Below are 22,153 nucleotides of genomic sequence, written 5' to 3'. Positions count from 1 at the left end.
AATACCTCAACAGACCACGACTCCTACACCCAGACCTGGCATCTCCGCTCCGCCAACCTCGCCCTCACAAACGTCCCACGCGTCCGCAGAACTACAACCGGTGGTAGACCATTCTCACACCTCGCCGCCAAAACTTGAACACTCTTCCCACCCACCTGCACCAGACCAAAGACCTCCTTACCTTCAGGAAACTTCTCAAGACCTGGCTGTTCAAGCAGTAGCAGCGCCTCTCTCCTCCCCCTTCCCTCGCTTCTCCCCCTTCCCCTACTCAGCGCCTTGAAACCCTCACAGGTGAGTAGTGCGCTTTACAAATTCCTGATTGATTGATCAAATAATGGGCAAAACATTTTCTCCTATTCAATTGCTTTAGTAGAAGTCCAAAACAAACGACAAGCACGTTGGCAAGTAAATGATTTTTTACGTACCAATATCCAAATAATTAACACATTCTTGTTGTCAACAATGTCAGTGTGGGGGCCTCTCTGGCTGGAAATAATGGACTAAATATTTTGCTGTGCGGATTTGTAAAGAGCATTATCACCTGTGAGGGTGTCCTGGCTCTGAGCTGGTCTGGGTCAAGCCAATCCTAGGGACTACGCCAAACCCAGGTCTTTAGCTTATTGTAAAATTCAAGAAGTGAGGAGGTGGGTCTTGTCTGTGGTAGCAGGTCGTTCAATATTTTAGAATCAATGTGGGAGAAGGCTCAACCACCAGATATGGTTTCCGTATACGTTGGATGTGTGCAAGTAGGAGCTGGATAAGCAGAAGTGTCTGGAATGTTTTTGATAGTAAACGTGATTGTTGAGGTATACTGGGCCAGTGTTATGTAGTGCGGGTGAGGAGTCTGAATTGTGCTTGTTTGTGTGCATTTATTGTAATGCACACATGTGACCAAAGGACACCACAGAGCGCCTAGAACATCATGGAGGAGTCAATAAAAGGAAGAGTACGTCTCCAAAAGCAATGAGCTAATAGCTAGCTGATTAATCAGTTGAGTATTTTACTCAAACAACATTTGATGAATATTTAATAACTGTCTTTGGATGCAATAAAAGCAGCCTGTGCACTGTTGACATAAAGCCACCCTCTAGTTTTCACTCCCAGGCCAAACCAACAGGATGAAGTCATTCACGGCCTTCAGAATGAGAACATTTACTAAAATCTACATACAAGTCTGTACCATGACACCACTGATTCAGTCAAACTTAAGAATGGCCCTTAAAATCAAGAGCACTGCCCTGAGGAACAGACACTGAAGTATTTAGTACTAGTGGTTACTATGTGCCATACTGCTTTAAGCCAGTTTGAGTACAAAGCCTACTTCATTTCGTGGTTGGATCCCTCTCTCTGAAATCTTGGGAAGATCTTATTGAGATTCAACAGCATAGGCAGGACTGTGGGATTATCTTTTGATTATCTATATTTTGAAACTCACTGCTAAGTGTACCTATTTTCTCATAATTGAGAAGTGCTTAGATCCCTGGCCAGGTGATGTATTGTGAAGGTAGCTTGCAAATTAGAACCAAAGACAATTTTAAGTGACTCTATACATTTCACACAGACTACTGTGGTGCTTAGCCAGCATCCGCCTCAGTGGTGCTTCCAAAGTCACCCCTCGAAGACATTCACCATCATGGACTTTCACACACAATCCCATGGCTTCTTTTTAAGACAGAGGAAGGGATTTGTGTCATGCAAGATAGTCTTACCACTTTGTGACAGAAAAGCACATAGGTCAAACTAGTGGTTTGAACATTCTTGCCAACTAAAATAACAATGAACTGGGATGCATCCCCAGTAATTACAAGTGGTTGAGATGAACGCAAGCATTCCATTTACCACTTTTTGTAAACTTGTGTATCTGATAGAGACTTCTAGTTACAGATTCCTTACCTTAGAATTTCTCCAGGCGTCAGACTGGTACAGAGATATTTTCTTTGAGCAGTACCCCTGTGCACCGTTGGGTGGCGTCGGTCGACTGCGCAGGCGTTGTCGTCAACCGTGATGACGTAGCGTTCCTATATAGGCGCCATCCCAGCGTGCTGACAGTTCTTTTCTTTCCGCACCAGCCTACGCGCAGATCCGGAAAAGAGCTACCCCAGTAATTTTCTTATTTATTTTTTATTAACTACGACAATTCGTTTTTGACGAGTTTTGGTTTGCATCGAGGGCTGTCTCGTAATACCGGATTCAAGCCCTGCGACTCCCGTCACTGAATGATGTCGGTGACAGATCCGCACCTCATGTGCCTCTGGTGCTTGAAGCGTGGCCACGACCTGAGGTCGTGCTCTGAGTTTCTGGCCATGAACCAGAAAGCTTTGAGGGAGCAGTCCCTGAAGCTTATGCCGGCCCGACACACGACACTGCGTCATTCACAGTCCTGTTCAAGAGGCAGGTCAGGAGACCAGTCGCGGAGTCACCATCATCTTCGTCCAAGACATCTGGACAGTCGAGTAAGAAGAAGTCTAAGAAGGGGAAACGTTCTTCGACTTCGCCAAGTCGCTCGCATGACATGGAAAGAGCACTGACGCTCTAGGCCTCAGTCTGGGTCCGCTCTGTGCCTCCCTGACTTTCCAGGACCTGGTGCTACCCCTGCCCAAATTAAAGAGCCTCATATTTAGGCAGCTCGACCCAACCTTGGTGCCTTCGGGCCCAGGGGAAATCAGTGAGGGGCCCCCTCAGGTTCCAAGTCGCCAACTTCAGTCTGCTTCTGGATCCGTCCCGATGCTGGTCGTGCCAACTCGACCTTCCCTGGCATCAAGTCAGACAACGCTCCAAGTGCCAATTGGGCCCACAATCGACGTTGACCCTATACTTATCCCAGAGAACCTGGAACGACGTCGCTCGATGCAGATTCTGTTTTGACATGAGCTCTGCTGTGCCCAGTGTTAATCCTAAACCCTATTGCTGTGGGTATGGATACAGAGATAGTGTAGAGGGGTCGCTGGACCCTTTTGGAGAACAGCTTGACCCGGGCATGGACTGGGTACAGGATTTGGGTGATGCCAGTGGGTTGGACACCTCCCCTGACACTGGCATGTTTTCTCCCCATACCGTGGCTACAGAGGAGGGAGCGTCCTATTCCATGGTGGTGAGAAAGGCTGCTGAGGTTTTGAACATCGAGCTTCCTTCTGTGGAGGTCAACCCTAACCTCCTGACCGAAGAGCTTCCAACATGATTCACATCTCGGAGGGAACTGCGAAAGACCTGCAGCAGTGGTTGTCGAATCCAGATTGGGTCGGTGTCAGATCCCGCTCCCTTCCCCAACTAGATCTCACAGTAGTGACAGATTCATCACTCCTGGGATAGTGCAGCCACATGGGAGAGGCAGAGATCAGAGGGCTCTGGTCTCCGGCGGAGTCCGGGCTCCACATCAACCTTTTGGAGCTCAGGGCGATCTGACTTTCATTGAAAGCATTCCTTCCTTCTCTCAAAGGGAAAGTGGTGCAACTATTCACCGACAAAACACCACCATGTGATATTGTAAGAAGCAGGGCGGAGTGGGTTCATGGACCCTTTGTCAAGAGACTTCACCTCTGGACATGGCTGAACGCCAGGCCATTTCCCTGGTGGTTCTCTGAAAGTCAGAGCAAACAAACTCAGCCCTCGATGCATAGCTGATCACAAATGTCATCTCCATCCGGAGGTGGCGCAAGGTCTCTTTCAGCAGTGGGGAGAGCCTTGGTTAGATCTGTTCACCTCCACAGAGAATGCCAAATGTCAGCTATTCTGCACGTTGGAGTTTCCAAGGCGCCACTCACTCAGCGACGCATTTCTTCACAAGTGGAACTCAGGTCTCCTGTACGCCTTCCTGCCAATACCACTTCTGCCCAGAGTTCTGAAGAAGATCAGGCAAGACCGTGTGTAAGGAAATGCCTCCTTGGCATGGTAACTCCCTGACTTTTTGCCTTTCGCTGATGCCAGTTATGATTGAAAGTGTACTGGGACCCTGCTAACCAGGCCCCAGCACCAGTGTTCTTGCCATAATATGTACCTTTGCTTCCACAATTGGCACAGCCCTGGCACTCAGATAAGTCCCTTGTAAATGGTACCCCAGGTACCAAGGGCCCTGTTGCCAGGAAAGGACTCGAAGGGCTGCAGCATGTCGTATGCCACCCTGGGGACCCCTCAGTAAGCACATGCACACTGCCTCACAGCTTGTGTGTGCTGGTGGGGAGAAAATAACCAAGTCGACATGGCACTCCCCACAGAGAGCCATGCCAACCACACACTGCCTGTGGCACAATTAAGTCACCCCTCTAGCAGGCCTTCCAGCCCTAAGGCAGGGTGCACTATACCACAGGTGAGGGTATATCTGCATGAGCACTATGCCCCTACAGTGTCTAAGCAAAACCTTAGACACTAAGTGCAGGGTAGCCATTAGAGTATATGGTCAGGGAGTTAGTCAAACACGAACTCCACAGTTCCACAATGGCTACACTGAAATCTGGGAAGTTTGATATCAAACTTCTCAGCACAATGAATGCACACTGATGCCAGTGTGGAATTTATTGTGAAATGCACCCAGAGGGCAACTTAGAGATGGCCCCTGAATACCCGTCTGACTCCTAGTGCTAGGCTGACCAGTTTCTGCCAGCCTGCCACAACCAGACGAGTTGCTGGCCACATGTGGAGAGTGCCTTTGCCACTCTGTGGCCAGAAACAAAGCCTGTACTGGGTGGAGGTGCTTCTCACCCCCCCCACCCGCGGTGAGCCTTTTGTTACAGCACCCCAGGGCATCCCAGCTAGTGGAGATACCCCTCCCTCCAGCCACTGTCCCCACTTTTGGCAGCAAGGCTGGAGGAGATCATGAGAAAAACAAGGAGGAGTCACCCACCAGTCAGGACAGCCCCTAAGGTGACCTGAGCTGAGGTGGCCCCTGCCTTTAGAAATCCGCCATCTTGAGATTGGAGGATTACCCTAATAATACTAGGGATGTGCCCCCCACTTCCCACAGGGAGGAGGCACAAAGAGGGTGTAGCCACCCTCCAGGACAGTAGTCATTGGCTACTGCCCTCAACACAACCCTAAATTCAGTATTTAGGAGCACCCCAAAACCCAGGAAATCAGATTCCTGCAACCTGAAACAAGGACTGCTGACCTGAAAGCCCTGCAGAGACGACACAGAAGACGACTGCTTTGGCCCTAGCCCTACCGGCTTGTCTCCTGACTCGGAGAAAACTGCAACAGCGATGCATCCGACACGGACAAGCGACCTCTGAAGCCTCAGAATACAGCCCTGAACCAAAGGACCAAGAAACTCCAGTGAACAGCGGCTCCGTTCATAAACAGCAACAACTTTCAAAGACCTCACTCTTTCCGCCGGAAGCGTGAGACTTCACCCTCTGCACCAGACTCGAGCTCCCGAGAACCAACACCATAGGGAGGACTCACAGGCGACTGCGACCTAGTGAGTAGCCTGAGACGACCCCCCCAACCTCCACAGTGACGCATGCAGAGAGAATCCAGAGGTTCACCCTGACCGCGACTGCCTGGAACAAGGAACCAGATGCCTGGACCAAGCACTGCACCCGCAGCCCCCAGGACCAAAAGGAACCGAACCTCAGTGCAGGAGTGACCACCAGGCGAACCTCTGTCTAGCCCAGTGGCTGGCTGGCCTGAGAAGCCCCCCTGTGCCCTGCCTCCACCGCTACAGTGACCCCGGGTACCTCCATTGATTTCAATTATAAACCAGACGCCTGCTTTTCACACTGCACCCGGCCACCCCTGTGCCGCCGAGGGTGTGTTTTGTGTGCCTACTTGTGTTCCCCCCAGTGCTCCACAAAACCCTCCTGGTCTGCCCTCCGAAGACACAGGTACTTACCTGTAGGCAGACTTGAACCGGAGCACCCCTGTTCTTCATAGTCGCCTATGTGTTTTGGGCACCTCTTTGACCTCTGCACCTGACCAGCCCTGAGTTGCTGGTGTGGTAACTGTGGGGTTGCCTTGAACCCCCAACGGCAGGCTGCCTATGCCCAGGAACTTAGACTTGTAAGTGTCTTACTTACCTGACAAACTAACCGTTACTTACCTCCTCCAGGAACTGTTGATTTTTGCACTGTGTCCACTTTTAAAATAGCTTATTGCCATTTTAACTAAGAATGCGTATGTTACTGCTCTAATTCAAAGTTCCTAACTTACCTGTGTGGAGTACCTTGTATTTTATGTATTTACTTCAAATCTTGAACTTGTGGTTCTAAAAAGAAAGAAAATAGATTTTTCTATATAAAACCTATTGGCCTGGAGTTAAGTCATTGAGTGTGTGTGCCTCATTTATTGCCTGTGTGTGTACAACAAATGCTTAACACTACCCTCTGATAAGCCTACTGCTCGACCACGCTACCACAAAATAGAGCATTAGAATTATCTAATTTTGCCACTATCTTACCTCTAAGGGGCACCCTTGAACTGTGCACACTATCACTTACTTTGAGATAGTATATACAGAGCCAACTTCCTACACTGTGCCCAAGTAATTTTGGTGGCTCCGGACTGGGCACAAAGACTCTGGTATCCTGAGCTATTGAGCAAGGCCATCGATCCTCGGATCAGACTGCTCCTTTGGGGGGGGATCTTCTGCTACAGTAGCAGGGGGCGGTTATCCACCCGAACCTGTCCAGTCTCCACCTCCTTGCGTGGAGATTGAGCGCAACAGTTGACGGCTTTTGACCTTCCACCCGAAGTCTGTAATGTCATCTTGGCAGCCAGGCGTCCCTCCACCAAAACGGTATGCGCCTGTCGTTGGAAGAAGTTTGTGGCATGGCATATCAACAAATCTGTTGATCCCTTCTGCACCTCTCTGAGGTTCTCCTCTATTTTCTCTCTGGCCCAGCAGAGTTCTGCTCTGGGCACCCAATGGATATTTGTCTGCCATCTCTGCCTTCTTAAAGCCACCAGACCAACCTGCTCTTTTCAAATCTCCCATTGTTGGGAGGTTTCTGAAAAGCCTCACTCATGTGTTTCCTCCCTTTTCGTTCATCATGCCCCAGTGGGATTTGAACTTGGTCCTTACATACCTCAAGTGTGCCCCTTTCAAGCCGCTCCACAACTGTCCTCTAAGGCTCCTGACCCTTAAAACAGCTTTTTTTGACTGCCATCATCTCTGCTCGCAGAGTGAATGAGCTTTAGGCTCTTTCTTCAAAGCCACCATTCCTAGCAGTGCATCCTGACAAAGTGGTGCTTCGTATCAGGGCTTCCTTTCTTCCCAAAGGGGTAACGTCTTTTCACGTAGGACAATCTATCACCTTGCCCACATCCCTCTCATGAGGAGAGGGGACTCCTTCAGGATCACGCGATGGATAGTCCTCTGCATCAAGATGTGATACTCTTTGGCTTTTGATGTGATCTTAGTTTGCAGCCCACCACTGGGGATGGTATTACTTGGGCATCTATTCTAAGGTATGGAATTTGCAACTAGTAGTCTCTATCAGATAGAGACTTCTAGTTGCAAATTCCTTACCTTAGAATAGATAGAGCAATAACATCCGCAGTGGTGGGCTGCGAACTAAGATCACACCAAAAAGTCAAAATAGATTTCAAGTTAGTTACCTTTGGTAACAATATATCTGGTACAGACATATTCTAGTTGCAGATTCCTTACCGACCCGCCCATCCTCCCTGCAGTGAACTAATTTCTAGGGACCGGTACTTCCATTTAAGGGCTCTAGTTTTGGCACATTCTCAGGGTTCTTCATTGCACTGCTGGAGTGGAAAGTCGTGAAAAGAAACGGACGTCAGCGTGCCGGGGTGGCACCTATATACGATTAGAACGCCATCACGGCGACGGCGCCACTTAACGGCACACAGGGGGACTACTCAAAGAAAAAATCTCCAGATCCAGGCGGACGCTTGGGAAAGTCTAAGGTAAGGAATCTGTAACTAGAATATGTCTCCAATATGTAACCAGATATCTTGTTACAGAAGGTAAGTAACTTGTACGTCGGCCTAAGTTAAACAAGTACGCTCAGACGTGGGTTATGTGCACAGTATCACTAGAACCAAGCTATACCTGGCTCAAGCCCTAATCAAGGCGAAACCGGTCCTAGGTTGCTAGTGTTCTAGTTCAAGGAGGATCTGGCTTGGCAGTTTGGGCTTGACTGTTCTCATTGGAGAAGGGTCACGACTGATTTACATACAGCTGGGTCCAAACTGAGGTGACATGTTATGCAAAAGAATGATAGATTGGGATGCAGCCCTGAGTAATTACTGGTGGCTGAGATTAATTCAAGCATTCCATCCATCACTTTTTGTGAACTTTAACATGCAGTTTCGAAAAGGCAGGCGAACTTGCAGTTCACAGAGAGGCCTAGCAGTATCAGTCTATTTTAGTTGTTTGAAGCTTATCAATTTTCTTGATGCCTATACCTCATCTTCTATTGCACCTCAGGTCGGAAGAAGTTGCTTTTTTAGCCATATCCATAAAGAATCACTAGTTGTATTTCCACCTGCCTGAATGCACAACTAGATGCATCCCATTTTTGCATTTATTAAGGAAGTTGAAACTTGTTCTTCATTGTGGACAACAGAGATTGCCTTTATCTGGTCTTCTACTGGTAATTTGGCAATTAAGGTTGCCAAATCACAGAAGCTGCCCTAACTTTGTTACCACGGTAGACGGGATTGCGATTTTTACTGCATGGTGAAATGCATTAACTTCCTTGCAGCAGATGAAGTATCATTTTATTCATGCTTTGTCCATCAGAGCCGTGCATGATGTAGTAGGATTCACTGCTGTCAAGACCACTGATTCAGTTTTGAGTCTGTTAAGCCTCGACTTGACGTAGTTACATACATTTTTGATGTATGAAAGGTTGGCGGAAGCTGTAGTTATGATTCTGCATCCTTTGTTGCCTTTTCTGTCAGATGTCGTCTACAATTGGTACATACCTACTACTTATGTTAGATTGGTCTTTAAAACCAAACAGAAAGCAAGAATGTGTAGGTGCCCAGGCTTCTCTCTTCTGCTTCAGTGCACCCTTCACCTCACCTTGCCCTTCTGACTAGTGTTTGTGTCGGTCTCCTGCCATTTTTCTCGTTAGCTGCTCGTTCTGTCCCCTTTTTAGCAACTACTAGTCTTGTTTGTGCTATCTGTTCTAGCTGCCCAATCTCTGCTTAACTGCTTTTTTCATTCTATGTCCTGCTTAACTGCCCCTTTTTGCACATTTTGCTCCTCTTACAGAATCCTTTTGCATCTTGGTCTCTTCTGTCAGGTTTTACCCCCAACTTGATACACTGAGTTTTCTTGCCTTGCCAGTCCTGCCAAACTTTCCCACCTTGATGAGCCTGTTCACCACCCCCATGCTCCTCTCACTCTCCAAGGAAGTACTTAATAGAGGCCCCGGCAGGTGAGCTGAAAGCATGCCAAAGGCAAGCCCATCTGTGCCTGGACCATGCCCAGCGACAGGAACCCTAGCCCAGATGCGTCCTGCAGCAATCCTGCTCACAAACTCCACTTGCTCAACCCTCGTTGCTGCCAAAAACTCTGGTGCTGAGACATCTCGGTCCACTGTGGGCCCCTCTGCCTGTTTGCCTTGCCACTTCATCTGCCGCCACATACCCATTCCCACAGACCACACAACCACTGCACCACTCACCAAGTCAGAATACAAGACCCCCACACACACACACCCACACAGCACTACACACCCACCCAGCACAACAACACTCGCTTGCATGATCGTTCTTCAACGCACACTCACTTGACAAACACTCCACAGAGATTTGGGAACTCCTCGCTGTCTCCAATGTATTGGACCACCTCTTCCTCACCGAAACCTGGCCAAACCCTGCATTAGCACAGAACATCACTGCAGCTATTGGACATAAAATCTTGTACCAGGATCGACACGATAAACCAGGAGAACTCGCCATCATCTCCAAAGAGACATCATCAAGTGTACCTCTTACACTTACCTAGAAGCCACTTTTAAGGTACATATGCACTTCAATCTTCACATGGACAGTAAAACCACTATCAAGGGGACCCTGGCCTTCTAGACACCAGGACCTCACACCCACTTCAGTAACCTCTTCACCAAGCTCACTGCACCCCTCACGACGGGCACCAAGGACTTAATTCTAGGCGACCTCAAATTTCATCTCAACAACCCCATGAACTCCAACTCCACTGACTTATTTGAAAGTCTACAGAACATCAGCCTCCTCCAGCTTGTACAAGGCCCTACCCACATCGCCAGACACACCCTGGAACCCCATCTTCTCCTCCAGCAACAAGGTTAAAGTCAGCCACATCATTCCAGTCACATAGAAGGATGCCACCATACTACACTTCCACGTAACTGGGCCACCAACTACCCCTATGAAATCTGGCAAACCCCAAGCGGCTGCTTCAAAAAAAAAAAAAAAGTCACAAATGGAATAGCTCAACACCCTCCAACTTAACTACCCGGATCCCATCAATAACCACTTCAACAACTGGATCACTGCCTGCACCAATACCCTCACCCCCCTGCCAAAAAAAAGACTGAAAAGATCCAAAAAAAGAAGACAACTAGTACAACGATTACCTCAAAGAATCCTAGAGAGTTTGCAAACAACTCAAAAGGAAATGGAGAATCACCAAGAAAAAACCTACAAGTACGCATTCAGACACTATCACCATCAAGTGAAAGAGACCAAGAAAAAAAGCCCTGACCCAATGAATTTAATCTAGCTCCAATAACTGTAAAGAACTTTTGCCATTGTTAATGAATTCATCAACCCAACAGCCGCAACCCAAACCATCACCCCTACACAAGAACTCTGCAACAACCTGACTTCTTCCTCGAAACAAAATCACCAAGATATCCAGCTACCTAAAGCCCCAGCCACGCCCCATTGACTTTCCAAGCCTGCTATCCCATCAACCAAAAAGACTACCAACTGACAACATGGAACCCTCTATCGATCGAGGACATTGCAGCAATAATGAAGGTAGTCAATTCAGGGGCTCCCACAAACCCCTGCCCCCACCGTATCTACATTACGGGAAGAGCCACGATCAGCACTGCACGCGCTTCCATCAATACCTCACTAAAAACAGCCACCTTCCCAGATAGCTGGAAACACACAAAAGTCCACTCCCTTCACCAAAAAAAAAATAATTAAAAAAATAAACAATACAACCGCCAAACCTTAAGTACTCAATAGCTACCGACCCATCATGCTGCTCCACTTCCAAGCCAAAGTCATCAAGAAGACCATCAACAGACAACTCATTCTAGAACTCCACAAACTCCTGGAGAACTCGTAACCAGGATTCCGAAACAACCACAGCAATTAAACAGCCCTCAACGCTGCCACGGATGACATGCACAATCCCCCAACTGAGGACAGACTGCCGCCTTCACCTTCAACTTCTCTGCCGCTTTTAACACTATCTCCCAGCTTTTAACACTACCTCCCACCACACACTCACTGCTAGGCTACAAAATGGGAATACAAAGACCAGCACTCAAATGGCTAGCTAACTTCCTCTCCAGAAGAACACTAGGAGTCACACTCGTGCCATTCAAATCAGAACACAAGGATCTCATGTGTGGAGTCACACATGGATCATCACCCAGCCTCTCACTTTTCAACATGTACATGACTCCTCAAACATCATCAGATCCCACAGAATCAACATCTTACGCTAACAACCAGCTCATATTTTCTGCTCTCAGACAACAGCCAGCAACAAGACAAACATCTAAGCCTTATCCAATCTTATCATTAAGTCCCAGGTCAATGATGTCACTTCCTCACGCATCCACATTCTCTGCATGTTACGTACATGCTTCAAGTGGTTCCCACTAGACACCAGAGGTACCAACATGCAGACCCTAATCACAAGCGGATTAGAGTACAGCAACACAATATGCCGGCATCCCAAATCATCTTCTACATATACTTCAAACCATCCAAAACTTGTCCCCGACCTCCTGCACCGAACCCACACCACCCAGTGCACTCCACTAGCTTCCCATCCAGAAGTGTTGCCAGTTCAAACATCACACATGTATTCAAGTTGCTACACAACACAGGACCCACATACCTCAATCACATGCTTCACTTCCAACAACCCACCAAACTTCGCTCAGCACCACTCTCAATCATAGACATCCCACCATCCACAGAAGCAGAATGGGAGGTAGATCATTATCTTACCAAGCTGCCAAACCCTAGAACAGAGCCTCCTCCTCACTTTTTGAACTCTGCAAGAAGTTCAAGACCTGGCTATTAAGTTAGTATTCTTGCGAAAACACCGAGACTGCCTGTACTCTGGCCCAGCTTCACCACATGTCTACACTCACCTACTCAGCACCTGGATACCCTCATGGGTGACCAGCAGCTCTCTACAAATCGACCTTACAAACAAGAAAGAGGTCATCAGGTTATGAACCTTTCGGAGAAAGCAGAGGGCTGGCACCAGGAGGTATTATGAAATGGTTCCATTCGGAATACTTGGATGAGATCCTGATTTTTCTTGGGGAAAAATATTTTAGTTGTCATTATCGAAGAAATTAAATCTATCCAGGTCCTTACCTTCGAAACTATATCTGTGCTTGAGACTCGTCATCAGAACTGAAGACGTCAGAGAGTTCTGCTTGTTAGTCTGTAAAGTTAGGCTTGCTTTGACAAGTGTTTATCCTTTACTAGCTATATAACTGGACTTGCTGTTTTCATTTGTGGATGCAGAAGAACAAGTTACTCTAGACTAACCACAGATTCCGCGCCCTGTGAATTTCCCCAGACACCAAATTGTTTCCAGAACCTTTACAGGAATTCCCTTGTGTGTTGGTTGTGGCTTTATGTGACTCCGTCCCACCTCGGATGCGATGTCCCATGTAGATGCACCACCTCCACATGCTGACAGTTTCTTTCTGGTCTCTGTCCATGACGTTTGATGCAGAGCCACGTAAATTAGTGCAGTGTGCAGATCATTTCTATTTGGCATCCTGTTAAAAGGACAATATGAATCCATTCAACACAACAAGAAGGGGGAAGTTAGTGAGGAATATGCAGTTATTTAGGGGTTCTATGAGAAAAGACATTACCAAAGGTAAGTAACGTGTTCTGATTGAGACTTCCAACTGTAGACTCCCCACCTTGTAAGCAGATACCAAAGCAGTACTCCTCGTGGTGGGTCTGTGTAATCGCTCAGATAAGTAAATCCTGCAGGAATGATCAGGTGAAGTGCCCATATCACTGGATCTTGCTATCCAGACAGCAATGCGTTGTGAACATATAGAGGAACGGTCCATTAGTGGCCTGGCAAATGTCTATGACTGGCACATCGCACACCAGCACAGTTATAGGTCTTCACTCCAGTGGAATGAGCGCACAAGCCTTCTGGGGGGTGGGGGGACTGCTCCTTGGTTGGCCCAGAGCAGATTTTGAAGGATAGTACAAAACTTCGAGAGATGGTCCTCTTTTGCACTGCTTTACCATTCTTAGCCCCAGAGAAACCTGCAAAAAGTTGGTTACCCTGCCTAGTCCCCGGTTCGGTAAACAAAGAAGCTAAGTGCCCATTTTAGGTCGAGGCAATGAAGTCATTCCTCCTCTTTGGAGGGATGATACAGGGCATAGAAAGCAGACAAGGTGATGGATTGCCCTACGTGGAAGGGCATGACTTTCCTGGGCAGAAGTAACTCCTCCTCTTTGGAGGGATGATGCAGGGCACAGAAAGCTGAAAAGGTGACGGATTGCCCTATGCGGAAGGGCATGACTTCCTTGGGCAAGAATGCTGTTTTTGTCTGGAGGACTAATTTGTCTAGGAACAAAGATGTATAAGGCTGTATAACGAGGGACCATAGATGAAGCCTGGCGTTTGCTATAACATCAGCTAGGTGAGTGGGCAATGAGGAATGATGTCCTGATGGTAAGAAAGCGAGGAGGGCAACTGATCATGGGTTTGAAAGGATTACATATCAAATAGGTGTGTATCAAATTATGTTCCCACTGGAGCATTATAAATGGAGTAGGCAGGAACATATAGGCAAGCCCCTTCAAAAATACACCACAATAAGTAACAAAGAGGGAGGTCTGGTCAAGAAAACGCAAGAAAGCTGAAAACGGAGATAGGTAATCTTCAACTGTTGCTACAGCAAACCAATTACAAACCGTGCAAAAGAACATCAGATAATTGGGATCGCAGGGGCTGTATGTTCAGCGTTCCGGGAAGAGCACCAGACAAACCTTTTCCAGTATCCAGTATAAATTGAACTGATTGAATGATGGGAGCCTGGCTGTTCAGAGGGCACCAAGCACTTCCAGAGCAAGATCAAAAGCCATTAACTTTTGCTGTTCAAGCGGCATGTGTGGAGGTGAGGATGGCATAGGTTTGGGTACAAGACTCTGCCCTGCTGCAGTGACAGAAGATTCTGCCGAAGAGGCAGCTGGATTGGGGGACATTTACTCCCTGCCAGAAGTGCTGGGTTCTGCACCCTGCTCGCCTAGTCAGGGCCAGCAGGATGACTTAGGCCTGGTCTCTTGAGCTTCTCGAGTTCTCTGAGCAAGAAAGGGAGGGTGAGAAAGGAGTATAGGAGTCAGGACCCCTACTTCTGGAAAAAGGTGTCTCCGAGGAAGAAATGCCATGGAAACTCAAACGCATGAACATTTCAACACTTTGCATCCTCTGTTGTGGCAAACAGACAAAGCTAAGGATCAAACCCACCACTTGAAGATGTTCTGTGCCACCATCGAGTGTAACTGCCATTCGTATTCCACTTTACGACATCAGCCAAGTTATTCCTCCCTGGTGTTTAAAGATCCTGCCAGGTTCCTAGCGATCAAGGCGATACTCTAAGCATTCAGACTCTTCCAGAGGTGCAGAGCTTCCCAGCACAAAACCCTCAAACCCACACTCACATGCTAGTAGCAATAAAACATGGCGATCACGATGTCCGGTAGTACTTGAACCCACTCTCCTTTGATGGTTGGGAGAAAAGCTTTAGAAACAAGGGAATCGCTTGTAACTCTAGCAAGTTGATGTGGAGGCAAACTGCCTCGACAGATCAGAGTAAGAGTACTCTGATCTTCACTCTTCCCAGATGACCTCTTCAACCCCAAAAACTATGATCAGTCAGAACCCTTGGCTCTGGAAACAGTAGGAAGAGGGTTCTGCTATTATGCCAACTGTGACAAAGCAACTACCACTGCAGTAGTTTCGCTGTTTCCTTCAACGCCTTAATGGAGTCCAAGAGGGTATCTTGGGAGTCAGATGAGACTTCGGCACATTGAAAAACCCCAACAATGTCAACAGGCGGGCCATCGTCCGGAACTGGTTTATGACTGTTTAACAAATGTCACAGTATTTGAAGACTGGTATTCCCAACCTTCACAAAGGTGATGTTAGTAGCTCAACTGAGACAACCGAGGTGCCACTAGTGAGACCAACGGAGAGCACAGAGCACTGAAAGTGCTTGTGGCCTACCTGAAATCACATGAAACACCTGTAGGACTGGGATATGTAAGTATGGGTCTCGCATGTTCAGTGCAACCATCCAGTCTCCTCGATCTAGAGCAAACAAAACTTGGGCCATGAAAGTCAGATTTCATGAGGACTGACCACTTTAATCTGCAGTACAAAATTGGCAGTTTTAACCCCTGGGGCAGCAGGGGAGCACCTTAGGGTCTAAGTCTCAATAGGCTGGTGTTTGGGTCACATAAGGTGGATAGGATAAAAACTGTTTTGCAATCTGCAATGTTAACAGGTGTAAAGGTACCTTGCTACACTAACATGATTTCCCAACAACGTGGAATAATTCAAGCATGTGACTCTGTAAAAGATCCAAACTTGATGAAGGCACATAGCTCAAAGGAGTACGGGGTGTAAGTGTGCTGTGTGTTTTACACAAACATGCAAGGAAGATGCCCACTTCATCCCATAGCAAAGCGACCATGCTGTGGAGGCAAGAACTGCAAGGCATAATAACAAAAATGGTTTGGTTCTATTGAAGATCTCTTTTAGGTCTTGTAAAATTAAGATTTTACAAGACTTTATCGAAGCGAGGAGTAATGCTATGGGGCTTCTTAAGCTTAGTATAGTTTTTGAGAGGCGTGGCTTATGACGTAGCATGTTTTGGTTAATGTCAGAATAGAGTATATCAGAATATGACAAAAGAAGGAAGCTATTTGGGCCTGTGGGTGATGGGTAAATTCGTTAAACATCATCTCCACCAATGTTTTGTATTTGAGGAACACTGAAGGCACAGATTGGACCCTCACGTCATTATTGACTGCTTTAAAGACTGAAGCCAACTGACCCTTTTGCACGGAGTTTTGGTCTATATCATGTGGATTTGCCATTGAGTGTTTTTCAATATAAACAATTAAAAAGAAGAACGTTCTTGATAGCTGAGCACATGAATGTCACTAGAATGAAATAAACCGAGAACTCTACCTGCAATGTCTCAATGAATCAATAGAACACTTCATATAACTCAGCCTTAGAATACGGGGGGCAGGAATGCAGGTACAGGAGTGAAAGAAGAACCTGAACTGTAAGCAAAATGGCGAGTAGAAATTGCCTACTGATCGAACATATTACTTATGTTTAATAATAAGAATCACAGAAAAAAAACCAAGTTTATGAAGGACATATCCGTGTTAGGATTTACCTTTAATTTCTTTAACTCTTGAAGAATCATGTAATCTGGCATGTTGTCAAATAGCCCATCTGTTGCTGTCAGAATGATATCTCCAAGCTGAACATCAAAGGAGCTGCTATCAGCAGCATCAGGGCTGAGGTAAAGGAAAAGGAAAAAATATATATACACACACATCAACTCGATCGTCCCCATTGAGAACAAAGAAACACATTGCTACAGAGGTTTGCATTAGTTTATCAGTCAGTTTTTTCAGTCCCAATACACAGTTTCCAGCATTTTTCGTTGCAGAATGCTAGGTCATAATTTCTTGGTGAACTTCATGCACGGACAAATATCAGAATGGTTAGGTAGCGAAAATAATATTTAGAATACAAAACGCACATCACAGTTGCAATACTAAGGTCTGTCAGTGCACAATAAGGGAGTCTTACAAGTACACCCTCCATGGTAAAAGTGGATCCCCAACAAGTACTTCCCTTTTGGTAGTTAAACGTACAAGTCAGATTGTTACCTTAACCCACAACCCCCTCCACCGTCTTTGGTTTATCCCCCACTGACTAGTGTTCAAGAGCCCTCAATTTGCCTTCAGTGTCAACCAGGTCATCTTAAACCTTCAAGGGAACGGACACCCAGTGAGGGGTAAGAAATGAAACTACTAGAGTTACAATTCTTTGTGAGGGCAGTACAAAGTTTACCTAATTAGTAAGTGCCTACTTACCACCTTTTCAAAGCACTTTAAAGTAACCACCTGGAGGAGAAGCAGAGGCAATGTGCAGTTTAAGAATTGTGTTTGATTACATTTTTTCTTGAGGTCTCTAAGCAAGTTTTAAACGCTGCTCGAGTAATCCTGGCTTCAGCAACACTTATTACGAGTACTAGGGTGGAGCAATGTATGGAAGGAATCTGAACCATTCTCCAAGTGAAAAAAAAATTAAAAAAAATTTAAAAAAAGACGATGACCAGGAGCTTATTACTTAACAAAAAGGTCACATAAGGTGGGGCACACTATTCTGAGAGCACACTTTCCTCTCTAGACATATCCAATTAGAGCGACTTGCACCCTTGTATCAGCCCTGGTTCTGTTTGCTTTAGGCTTTCCCAGTAATCATTCGGCGAGTGGAGTTCAATGCCCAGGCTGTCAGTCTATCTGGGGATGCTCATGCTCCTTTCGAGTGGGAAATGGTTCTCTCCCATTGGACGGTGCATGGTCTATTCCTGAACACTCCCTCTGTAGTGCCTGGTGCTCTGCCAAGACAAGTTTGCCTCTCGTTCGCGGAACACGCTGTACTTACCGATGGAAAGTTTGACTGCTACCCGTGCAATATGAGCTGTAATCACATGCTCAGTTTCTGGACTCAAATATTCCTCTATGCGCCCTATCACAAACAAGAGCACAATCGAAAAAAAGCAAATAATCACTCACTAAAGATAATAAAAAACGCCCCCCTCACTTCATGGTAACGTTCGATTGCCATACAAAGTCAACATCATCTAAAGCAGATGTGCAACAACCCGACATGCCCCACAAATCTCCAACTGCTTACACAAGGACCAAACTGCTTCTCCACCCGCCTGCACCACCAGATGCAGATTCTATTCCGCCATCAATGCTCTGCAGCAGGAGTGTGCGACACAGAGTCCCCAATAAAATAAATGCTCATCGTCATCTTGAAAATGTAATAAACGTATACAGTCAAAGGGGCACTTCTATCATACATTCCACTAATAATTTAAAAGCCTTCCGGGGAAGCGTTGCTTCGCCACTTCACTTAACATCGCTGCGGTGATCTTTCCCCCAGGCCGTGGTGCACATCTGTATGCATCATGAACCGGCGCGCAGATGTGTGAATCTTAACATATTGGCAGGACTCAAGTCCCCTCAATTCCAAACGCCGGACGCCAACATTCTGACGTTTTACAGACACCATCCCGAGCACGTTTGTACTACGGAAAGTTACAAACCAAATAACTGACTGGCACGCTAGGCTGCACGGAATTAGAAGGCATGCTAGGCTACCCGGCATTGAAATTTCAAAGAGGTCAAGGCCCAGAAAGGTAGGTGGATAAAGCAACCATGTTTAAACTTTCCTTCGCACGGTAACTCGACAGGCTCAAGTCCGGGCGAACCCACTCAGCCTTTATAATGCCGTGGATTAAAAATAACGCGGATTTCAGCTCCACGATAGAATGCGTACCTTTTCAAATACACCATTGTCTACTTTATGTTACTTGTCACGTGCATTTGGGCTTTCGGAAGCATGGGTTCGACAGGTGTCCCAATAGGTCAGTCTTCTCAACCTATACTCTGTGGCTAAAGAGAAGTCAGACTTGATATCAACTGCACTCATACAATCTGTCTCAACAGTGCACAAGCATCGAAAACCCATACCTGTCACTTAACACCACGCCCTCTGCTCCCGGCGGCGCGATGGATAGCTGGAACGGAGTGTTGAAGTAATGCTGCTGTTCATCAGACCGATGGACTACCTCTCCTCCTCGCACCACTAAAAAGCCAGAGTCCCCCAAATTTGCTGTATGTAACCGATGGCGTGCGCGGTCCAAAATTACTATGCAAGCCGTGCTGCTTCCTGAAATGAAACACCATTATTATGCATTGGTAAGCTGTTCGAGCCCAACATAGCAACATGCAAAGTTCTGTCTGGAATCTATGTCAAATACTGATATGAAAATATGTAATGCATTAGGTCAGTGGTTCCAACCTGTGGTCCGGGGACCTCTGGGGGTCCGCAAAGCCTTCTCAGGGGGTCCGCAAGAGCCTAGAAAATTAAAAACTATTAACATATATTGACAAATTAGGTCCCCAGCTTCCAGTAATGACTCAGGCGGGGGTCCCCGGATTCCCATGATGATTCAGTAGCAGTCCCTGGGTTCCATTATTGTTAAAATGGGGGTCCACAGAAATAAAAAAGGTTGGGAACCACTGCATTAGGTAACACATTATTAAAAGTATATGTGCTCGCTGCAAACTTCTGAAACTTGATACTGATGAGTTTAATTTGTCTACTGCGTTTTAAGTGACACGATCATATTCGGAGTCGTCTTTAATGCTGGAACATAATTCTTAAGAACTAATTAAATTACACCAACAAAATACATGTAGACTGTATTACATCTGCTCTAGTGTTCACTTAGAGAAGGGAGGGGGCGTAATATAATATGAACAACCTTTGATCTAGATACTCGCTTCTATTAACGTGTTTGTAGAGCGAGGAGTCCTACTTACGAAAAAAAAAAAAAAAGAAACACTTGCATAGCGAACTTAAAAAAATGTAATAAACCTTTTGCAGTCATGCTTTTTCCAAATTTGGTAGTTTGTGGGTGAAATCCACATACTACTGCTTTCATTCTGTAAATTAAATAGATAAATTGGTGAGAAAACAAACGTGCATTGTCACAGTGAACTGGCCTGGCTTGTATTTTGAGAAACAATTAAAAATGTTAGAAAACCTGCTGCAGTGAAAAATAAACCAAAACAATTTCGTCTATACAATGCATCTGAAATGCATCGTGTAATGTGGGAAGACTTTCCGATGTAAAGAAGTTCCTTATGCATTACAATGCAAGTACTCCCTAGGAGACCGCATGATACCCTAAACAGACAACAGGATGCAGTAATAGAAATATTACTTGGGGCAGATTGAAAGCCTAATGTGTATATTTTAAAGAATTGGCAACAACAGATCAACAGACAGCTGCACTATCAAGCTAGACCTTAAAAACTGCTACTCTTTTTAATATTCCACTTTCAGGATTGTCAGACTCCCCACCCTGATGCACAGGATAGTGAAGAGCAAGTTCACGTACTGCAGGCATCCCCGACACCACTGGGCCCCAACACAACCTATTGCCACGCTCCACCTTTTTATTACATACTGGCTTCTAGGGAGTCCTAAAGTCAAGGGTTACTGTCAAAGGCTGGTTACGGGGGTAGAATATTAAATTCAGCAAGATTTTATATTTTACGAACTGCCAGGCCAGGGACTCCCTTAATCGAAACACAAGCTCTTACTCGAGCTCATTAGCAAGTTATATAGCTTGGTTTAAGTAGTGCAGTGTGCAAGGGACAGGTCTGGCAACCAGACTTAGGGCGACACGTTTTTTCCTACTTCTACATGTCAGACAAGCACAGGAAGTAATTTAAGACCACACTGTACACCTCCAAGAAAAGCAAAATACCCCAACACTTTACAAAGTAATTCCATGGAGAACTGTTGAGATCTTTAAGAGCGTGCTTTCGCTAAATAATACACGTATGCTACGTACTAGGCACAGAACCAAGTTACTTACATTTACTAATAGTCTTTCTGGTGGATATTCTAACCACCAATTCCTCACCTTGTGAACATCCAGAAGCGTCAAACTGGATTCAAGGATTTTTCAGGGCACTGCTGCCATGTGCCAGCAGGTGGCACTGTGCAGCATCCTGTAGACCCAGAGCTAGCATCCAGTCTCTTGGATTCAAAGCAGATAGAACCTGGGTTTGCATGAGCAGCTTGAATTTCTAATTTTTCAGGCAGAGAGGGTGAAGATTTAAAATTGGACAAAGAACTCCATCTTTCAGCACCACAAAATAAATAGAAACAACAACCAGTCCCCATTTCCGATGCCAGAACCCTCTATATGGCTCCTCTGTCCAAAAGAGCCTGGACTTCCTGCTGCAGAACAGACAAATGGTTCTCTGAAAGCTGCTCTGATGCATGTGGAATGTTGAACAACTTGGATGACCCTCTTGTGGAAAGTCAAGCCCTGCCACACCCTTTGAGGTAATACAATATTATATCTCCTATTGGGTGGCCACGTGCTGCAGAGGGCAAACAAAAGCAGCATAGAAGCAGAGGTGAGGTGGGCGGGGATTGGGCAGTACATTGCCTCTACAGGCCTGGATGCTGTCAGTCTAATGTTGGACCTCAGCCTCTAAAGGGAGTGGGGTCTTTCTCTTTGGTCTGCGTGTCTGCTGTGTAGGAAAGTCCCCTCTTTTTGGCGTGGTTACCCCCACTTTTTGCCTGTCAGTGTGCTTAGACTGTTTTACTGGGATCCAGCTAATCAGGACCCCAGTGATTGTGCTCTCTCCTCTAAATTTGGTTGTCTTGGTACTTCTTACACCTCACAAATGGCATGCTGGTGTAGCCCTTTAAGTCCTTGGTAGATGGTACTTAGGTACCCAGGGCACGGGTACACCAGGGGTCTCCCATGGGCTGCAGCATGTATTATGCCACCCAAGAGAGCCCATGCAAACTGTTTGCAGGCCTGCAATTTGCAGCCTGCGTGAAAAGGTGCATCACCCATCCACTGCTGGTCACTACACAAGGCCACTGTAGGTAACCCCTATGGTAAGCCCTCTCAACCCAAAGGGTAGGGTGTGGGCACTCCTGCAAACTCCAGTTCAAATTCCCTGGACTGCATAAGTGCAGGGAAACCATTTTAGCTATGTACTGGCCACAGGTCACACTACCTGTGGTCCAGCTACATAATGGTAACTCCGAACCTAGGCATGTTTGGTATCAAACCTGTTGTAATCCATACCCAAATGCTGATGCCAG

At 46.4% G+C, this 22,153-nt stretch overlaps 1 protein-coding gene across 1 annotated transcript in view; it reads right to left on the bottom strand.

Annotated features, from left to right (window-relative positions):
• Positions 1–22,153, bottom strand: part of PPTC7 (protein phosphatase targeting COQ7) — a 119,458-nt gene that overhangs the window by 50,962 nt on the left and 46,343 nt on the right. Inside the window, exons 3-4 of the mRNA XM_069214871.1 lie at positions 18,982–19,180; positions 16,602–16,725 (exon numbers count right to left, since the gene is read on the bottom strand). Coding sequence (XP_069070972.1) covers positions 16,602–16,725; positions 18,982–19,180 — 323 coding nt within the window. The remainder of the gene's footprint in view (positions 1–16,601; positions 16,726–18,981; positions 19,181–22,153) is intronic.

Source organism: Pleurodeles waltl, chromosome 11 (assembly GCF_031143425.1).
Source record: "Pleurodeles waltl isolate 20211129_DDA chromosome 11, aPleWal1.hap1.20221129, whole genome shotgun sequence".
NCBI classification, from domain to species: Eukaryota; Metazoa; Chordata; class Amphibia; order Caudata; family Salamandridae; genus Pleurodeles; species Pleurodeles waltl.
Note: the sequence above shows the minus strand (reverse complement) of the source record. Positions and strands in the feature narration are given on the sequence as shown.